The 8,150-nt window shown below is 48.3% G+C and overlaps 1 protein-coding gene across 1 annotated transcript in view; it reads right to left on the reverse strand.

The window, feature by feature from the left end:
• Window positions 1–651: 651 nt before the first annotated feature.
• Window positions 652–8,150, reverse strand: part of LOC104874983 (galectin-5-like) — a 9,775-nt gene continuing 2,276 nt past the window's right edge. Inside the window, exons 2-4 of the mRNA XM_010642344.1 lie at window positions 6,841–6,926; window positions 6,549–6,711; window positions 652–1,267 (exon numbers count right to left, since the gene is read on the reverse strand). Coding sequence (XP_010640646.1) covers window positions 1,121–1,267; window positions 6,549–6,711; window positions 6,841–6,926 — 396 coding nt within the window. The 3' untranslated portion in view covers window positions 652–1,120. The remainder of the gene's footprint in view (window positions 1,268–6,548; window positions 6,712–6,840; window positions 6,927–8,150) is intronic.

An 8,150-nucleotide genomic window follows, 5' to 3' on the forward strand; every position in this document is an offset into this window, starting at 1 on the left:
AGAGAAAGGAGTCTGAACAGCATGGCCAGGAATACAGCCACCTTGACCAGGGCCGCTCACACACTCACGGAGCATAGGAGTCCCCACAGATCTCATGAATACTCCGATTCCTGCTCAGTAAGTCTGAGGTAAAGCCTGAGATTCTGCTGCTAACCAGCCCCATGGTGATGCTGCTGCCTGAGGACTCCACCCTGGGGGACAAAGTTCTAGATGGCATCACGTGGATGTGTAGCTGGGCTCCCTCACGCTGCTCGGTGGCCGGCAGATCCCTGGTACCGAGACACTCAGCTCTTGCACACCCATCCCTCATGCCAGGTTCCCCACCTGTTCCCCTCCCACTTGGCACAAGGGCATCTGGCTTCCTGGCTCTGCCATGATCCGGGCTCTGCCCCGCCTTCTCCCTCTCAGTGACTGGGGACATTTGGGCTCTGAGGATGTCTGTGGCAGAGACGCTTCCTCCCAAGGCCCGAATTCCAGCTGCTTCTTCAGAGCCCTCAAGGGCTTTGGGAGGGGCCCCTGGGAGCAGGTATGGATGTCAGGACCCCTCTGCCCAAAGACAAGGCGTGCTGCCCTTTCCCACTCCACTGGGCAGGGACGCAGATTCCAGAGAACTCGACATACCCCCAGGCACACAAATAAAGCAGTCCTGTGTGCCAACAGCACAGTGCTTTCTTTATTCTAAGGAGGCAGGAAGGGGAAGAGCCTTTGCTGGGAAAGTTCTAGTCAGTTTGATGGATTCCAGTTGGAGGTCACCAGAGCAGCCTTCCCCAAGGGGCTGGCTTTTCAGCAGGTGCAAAGCCAAGGAGAGAGGCCAGGGTCACAGGAATGGGAGGGCCGCGCAGGTCACCTCTTTACTTCAGTGCACAGCTGTGGCTTGGGACCCAGGTGGGGCTGCACAGAGGAAGGGAGGGCGATTGAGAGCCCCATGGAGTCGGGGTTTTTGCTGGGTCTCAGCAGGCTCAGGACCCCCTCACTGCCAGAGGAGTGGAGCTGGAGGTTCACCTGCAGCTGTGACAATGAGAGGCACCCTCTGCTCAAATGTCAGGGCTCAGGAAGCTGGTGCAGGGCACGGAAGAGGAGTGGGAGGAGATCCAGACAGTGGTGCACCAGGTCAGGGAGCCTAGACAGTCACTTTAGTGAGCTCGATGTCACCATTCACTTCCAGATGATCGATGTCTGGCAGGTGCTTGAGGCGGTGGGCGTATTCCAGCAGGTGCTGGCCGTCTAGGGCCACCTTGTAGCAGAGGGCTTCGCATGTGATCCACACCTGGGCAGAAAGACCTTGCCATTCCGATTCCACATAGAAAGTCCTCAGACTTTGCTGTAGGCTCAGAGGTCCCTCCTTCCCTGCCTCCTTCCTCTACCCCACAAGCCCCTTTCCTGCACTGGTGACCCTCTCTCCTCCCTACACACCCAGGTGCTCTGCTCCTCTGTACCTTAGCACACACGGCTCCCAGCCTGGATGCTGCTCCCTGCCTGCATCTCTCCCCGAGTGGTAACTGCCCAGCACCTCAGGATCCAGACCCCTCTGCCCAGCCTTCCCTGCCCACTCCCATAGCCCCTCCCAGCTGACTCATGGCCTCCTCAGGCCACTAGGGACAGCAGTGCTGTTTGTGCCACCTGTGTCCCCATGTTCACGCCTGGACTCTGCAGCAGCAGCCTCCTGACTCATCCTGTGCAGCCCAGGACTTCTCCAGGAGGCAGTGAGGGTACCAACGGCAGTGGTCACACTCATGTGCTGGGTACAGTCCTTGCCTGCACAGAGACCATCTCAGTCCACTCCCGCAGCTTTCTGAGATCCCTGTATTCTCAGCTCCCCTTGTAGAAGAGGAAATCGAGACATAAAGACCCAAGTGACTGTCCCTGGCTGAAGGGCACTGCCCCAAGGTCACACAGCTACTCTGATTCTAAGGTACGGCGCCTGTGGCTGCTCCCCAGTGGCTTCTCACTGTAGGAAAAGCCAAGCTCCCTTCACATCCCACAAAGCTGAACCCCAGTCATCTCCAATCTAAGGTACGGCGCCTGTGGCTGCTCTTCTCACTGTAGGAAAAGCCAAGCTCCCTTCACATCCCACAAAGCTGAACCCCAGTCATCTCCAGCAGAGTGCAGAGTGCGATCATTTAGGACATAACTTGTGCCCAGGTGGGTGCCCAGGAGGACGCCCAGGCTGACCGTCTCCATGGCTGGGATCTGGGTGGGGCATCATGGAGCTTTCTTACCTTCTCTCTCTCTGTCTCTCTCCCTCTCTCTCTCTCTCTCCTTGCTTTCTCCCTCTTGCCCTCCCCTTACCCCCTCCGCTCCTTCCTCCCTTCTTTCCTCGTCCTTTCCTTTCTCGTTTGTGGTACTAGGGAATGAACCCGGTGCCTTCACACTGCTACATTCCTTGCCCCCTTTTTCATTTTTCACTTTGACACAGGGCCTAAGTCTCTAAAATGCCCAGGCTGGGCTCACACTTGTCTCAGACCCCAGAGTGCTGCCAATACAGGTACAGGCACCTCTGTACCTGGCTTTCCCTTTTGTGAGCTCTGTGGGGGACCTGAACCTGCAGTCAGGGTGGAGAAGGCCCGCTGGGCTGACCAGCTGCAGCCTCGCCCACACCTCTTCACCCTCGCTCTCCACCTTGCAGTGCAGCTCTGGACAGGCCCCTCCCTGCTCTGCACACTGGCCCCAGCCGTGGGGCTCCCTCCGCCCCAGGCCCTGGTTGCCTTTCTGTTCAGCACCTGTCCTTTCCGTGCTGATGGCCTCACGCCTCGGTCTCCTTGCTCCTGCCCGCCTAGATTGCGGCCCCAGGGGTAGGACCTTGCCTCTCTGCTCCCTGGCTGCATCCCTGCTCACGGGGCACTTCCTGCCCCTTGTGGGACCACTCAGAGTTGATAAACGCCTGCTGCGTGAATAAGGGGATACGAGACCGCACCTCATTCTTGGGTGTAGACTGATAGGAATGGGCCATGTGACCTCTGGCAAGTAACTTCTCCTGTGATCTCGTTTGCCCTTTATACATGTTCTGTCCCTGCTTCTCTCCTTTCCAGATGGGAGACTAAAAATAAATCCACTCCAAAAAATAAATGAATAAATAAATAAATCCACTCAAACCCTTAAACACAGCTTTGAAGGACACCCATCCAGCTTAGTTCATTCTTTATTTTATTGTCTTGAGCGTAGGTTTAACGATAAGGCCTTTTTGGGAAACCCCTAAAAACCAGGTGCATCCAGAAATATTTGTTCTAGTTTTATTGAAACCTTGTAATGTTAGTCTCCTTGGGCAGAAATGAGTTATATTTCTGTTCATTCTTATACTTAAAGAAGACCCAGATCGAACAAGCCCTTAACCTGCTAGTTATTATTTGCCAGGAAATCTTCTGTAAGAAACTAAAACAACTCCAATGTACAAATTAAAGGGAATTTAAGAGACTAAACTCAATTTCTCAGTGAAAGAAAAGCTTATAAATATTTGCTTTTCTGAGACATTGGAAGACATAGAGCTCCTGTTCTTTATCTGTGTCAGGATGCTCTTTTCACATTTTTAAGAGGGTTAGTATGTTCCTGAGTAGGCCAGTAGACCTATAATCTTTAAACCCAAATGAAAGGGTCAACTGGTCCTTGAGGGTTATTAGCAGAATTTAAATTTTTATTCTAGTCGTTGGAACTGCAAAGTAGTTGTGAGATTTTAAGAAATGAAATTGGGGTGTTTGAGGTTGGAACGTCTTTCCTTTTAAAAACTATAAATACTCGCTGTGCTTTAGAACCAGATGCCATTGAGGAAATGGAAACTGTCTTCCCCAAAGGTACCAACTAGAACTATGCACAAATATACTCAAATAATTATTCTTACATATGACTGTAAAATAGCTGGTGTCACCAAACTCTCCAGTGTTTCTGTGCCTTATTGACATTGTTTGACAAACTACTGAAACATCTGCATGTGGGGAGGCTGGCGACTTGGTTCACAACACAGCGTAAAGGAGGTCAGACATCTGTAGGGCTAGGAGCCCAGTGACGATAATGCATAGGAAAATACACGCCATTTTTACTTTTCTGTATCCCAGGCAACTTGAGGTGTCCTAACAACGAAGCGTTCGGTTGCACTATGACCCTCTTGAGGGATGTGCGACTTGGTTCCTCTCCCATCTTCTGTTCCCTTTTAATATGCAAACGTGAGCGTGTGAACTTCAGTGTGGCTGCATAAGCTGACTTAAAATGAATTTAGGATGTTTTCTGGAATATCTCCACTGAAATGAATCATGAAAAATTACACACTGGGTGAGGATGTTTTGCTACCATATTTGTATTTTTTATCATTAATAAAGTGTAAATCAACTTTAAACTGTTTTTTCTTTTCCTTTTCAGAAATAGTTGACAGGGACCATAGGTACAGAGAAAGCTCTGCCTGAATAAACTTTAGTTGCCTTTCTATAGCCTAGGGTGAGAATGTGCTGTGGCTGTCTGTGGTCAAAGGGGTCTTAGGACAGAGGGCAAGAGTAGAATTTTCCATCTCCCTCTCTCTCCCTGTAAATACATGATATGAGCAGTCCCCCAAAGGCCTCTTCTTTGCTAATACTTAATTCCGTAGGTTCTCAGATATGACTCTTTTTTTTTTCATTTTACTATTCCTGAAAACAGTTGTCCAGTCTACGAAGCCTTAAATAGTAGAAGTCCAGAAATAACCTGTGTCGAGTCACTGGCCGGGGTGTTGGTTACGTCCTACCCGAGAATCGCTCATGAACTCAGCCTCTAAGTGGTTTGGGAGCTTCCAGGCCAGTACTGAATGCCTGGTATAACCATAACTTCAGTTTTCAACAATTTTCTTATCTTGCTCGTGACCTTTGAATATTCTCTTATTCCTTTACAGGAGCCAAAACAGAGGGTGAGGTGACAAATTCCCCAGGGCAGTCAGCCTGACTGCACCTCATACAGCACCATCTTTGTCATTCATGGGTTTTCTGAAGCTTATGGGGTCCCCTTTACTCCCTCATCAGTCAGTTGTCACCGACCCAATACTGTACTGTCCTTGTCACTATATAGCTATCTTAGGTATCTGATGGAGGAATTGTATGTTCTTGAAATTTACCTGAGTTATTCTTGACTCTCATCTTTCTATAAAGGGTGGAATCAACTTGACATGTTCAATGAAAATATTATTGTGACTTTAACTGGAATTACTTTGGTTTGTAGATTAATTTGAGAATTAACAATTTTGAAAGGTTTACTCTTTATAAATAAGAAGCATCTCCATTTAATATGAGCTTTTAATGTCTTTGAATGATGCTTTAAAATGTTCTCCATAGTGGTCTCAGACATTTGTATTAGTTCATATATAGATAAGGGAACTGTTTTGACTATGACTTTTGTTACATTTTCTCAATTAGTACTGTGTATAAGGAACGCTACTGGTTTTTACATTTGGTCCTTACGACCGTCTTGAAATTCTTTATCTGGTTCTAATAGTTTGTCCATAGATGCTGTTGGAAGCAACCTTATCTGCAAATAAGGACAGCAGTCTCTCCCTTTCTAATTTTTGTACCTAATCTCTGTTTCTCGTCTTAACTTTATTTGGCTAGGACTCCAGTACAGTACTGGGCTAGATTCAGCGATAGTTTATCACAAAACTTCGTTCTTCTCAGAACTCCTCAGTGTATATCACACAGCCCCAGTAGAAACCCTAAGCTTAATGTTACAATGTAGCCCAAGTATAATTTTCTTTTTTGCATTTGATTTTTAGGTCAACCAATGTTCAACTTAAATTTCTGTGCTGTTTTCTTTGTAACGCATGCTTATACTCATAAGCAGAAAATGAGTGGCCATTTATCCTCAGCCACCCTGGATGGCTTATCAGAGTCATCCAGTATGAGTACACAAAACAGGCCGTGAGGATACTGAGCATTGCTGTGTTAGATTTTGAATGCATTTCTTAATCTATGCCACTGATTTTTAAATTGGAAATGGAGATTTTGCTTGTCACAACTGGGAGAGACTTCCACTGGCAGTTCTTAAATAATTGAGAGAGGCAAGAGATGCTGCTGATCATCCACAGCCTGTAGGACAAGCCCCTCAGTGAAGTACCTGGTCCAAGTGTCAGTAGTGCTCAGGTTGAGAAGCCCTAGTGTGTTTGTCACTGCATCTCATAAATGTAACACTGACTAACACCACAAAAATATATTCACAGCCTGACCCACAGTGTGTTGTTTTTGAAGTATCAACCTATAGCACTCTTAACAGGAATGTTCTAAATAAGTACAGATCTTCAGGAATGTTTGTCTTCTGTGCAGTTCTTACAAGTCTGGAAGGAGTACCCTAAGTGCAGAAGTACAAAATAGGCTTTCAGTGTGTCTGATTGCATCATGTATTAAACTAATTTGAGCTTTAAAAAAAAAGCAGATGCTAACACCTGCCTGGGGCGAGGGCGGACAGTAATGGTAACATATTAATAGTTTGCGGCACACTCTCTCTCCTCTGAGGCCCATCCCTGTCATCAGTCACACCTCTCACTCCTCGCCCTTTGCTCCCTTGCACCCAGTGAGCTCCCAGAGCTCCAGGTTGCAGCATCTTACCGTGAAGCTGTATCCCTGTCTGAAGGGCATAGTGAAGGGCAGGCTTCGCTCCTCTTCCCCCCAGCGGCCCTGGATCTGAGTGTTTCGGACCACAACGTTTTCATCAAAACGAGGGTTCAGGTGGAAGGCGATGTCACTCCCAGTGCACAGGTTGATGTGGAAGCTGGAGTAGGAGCATCATATGGACCCTTTCTGTCCTTGAGCTTCAACCTCTGCCTCCCCCCATTTCCACTCTGCTTGGAGCCAGGGGATGGCTCTCTCCTCCCTGAGAGCCCTGGAGGTCCCGTCTTACCTCTTAGCGTTGTGTAGGATGATGCCGGACACAGTGATGACCCTGGCTGGGAACAGCCCACCTGGGATGGAGGCGTGGTAAGGAAGCTGTTGGCCGGATGGGGACAGGTCAGACAGTAACAGCAGAGAGCAAAACCTCTAGAGCGAGCAATTCCGTGCCGAGTGTCATGGACTCGGACAGTCATCCAAGTCTGAAACCATACCTGAGAGTAGTATGTCTTTCCGGCAAAACCAGGACATTTTTACTTGGTCCATGAAACGCCGAGGGAAAATTTCCCAGTGTTCCCAAAGCAGGATCCTTCCCTGGAGCAGACACCCCTGCCCAGGACTAGCCGGCTATAAGTGGCACAAGCTTCCTGCTTCCCCATAGTTCGGCTGTATTATATTAGGAGTCTGACTGAACCCTAATTGGAGCGTGGCTCAAATGGGCATGTCATGTGGCCGAGTTAGGTGAGCCTAGCTCCTCCTCCAGTAGCTTCCTCTGAGTCTTAAGACCTGGTCTGTAACGTGGCAGGGCCCTGCTGAGTTAACTTCCAGCCCAGGTCTGCTTGATCCCAATTAAATTATTTTCCTCTGAATTATGGCTTCCCTTACTGACCTAATGGGTTGCTGCTCAATTAGGACTCGCATGAATCCAGGTCCCCCTTTGTTCTCTCCAGCAAGGCAAGCAAGTGCCTCCCGCTCCACAGCCCTGCCTGTGATAACCGCCATCACCAGAAGCTTCGCACTCTGTCACCAGCTGTCTCAAACCGTACCCTGCTCTCCTTCTTTCCATGCTTGTAATGGATAAATCCTGGATGTCTTTAGTGCCTTTTGTCTTTGTTTCCCGGAGCAGCTTGGACTGGACCCAGACCCAGCTTTCTCCTGAAGCCTTGTTTTTGGTCTTTTGTTATTTTTAGCTTGCATCATATTGCTTCCCAGGAGTTTAGAAGCAGGGCCATGGTCCCAATAACCGCTCCTGATACTTCACAGTCATGAAAGGAATTTTGCCCAAACTATAAGCATTCTGGGGTGAAAAGCCAAGGCCATATAATTACCAAACACTCAAGGGATTATTTAATATTAAAAGCTCCGTTCAAAAAATTATTCATATACATCAATACTTTAAAAACTCAGCTTTGCAAAACTCTTTAGCTATGTAAGTCAGAGGATAACCCCAGTTACCACTACTACCTACCCTCACCATAGCAAACAAAATCTCCAGCTGTTCCCCAGGTGCCCGATCTGGTCTAGGATTTGGTACAAAAGACGAGAAAATTCAATGTGGGAGTGTTTTGTGTGTGCGCAGGCACACACACACACACACACACA

The sequence above is a fragment of the Fukomys damarensis genome, unplaced genomic scaffold (genome assembly GCF_012274545.1).
Source record: "Fukomys damarensis isolate Sample0158 unplaced genomic scaffold, DMR_v1.0_HiC HiC_scaffold_13, whole genome shotgun sequence".
Classification (NCBI taxonomy): Eukaryota; Metazoa; Chordata; class Mammalia; order Rodentia; family Bathyergidae; genus Fukomys; species Fukomys damarensis.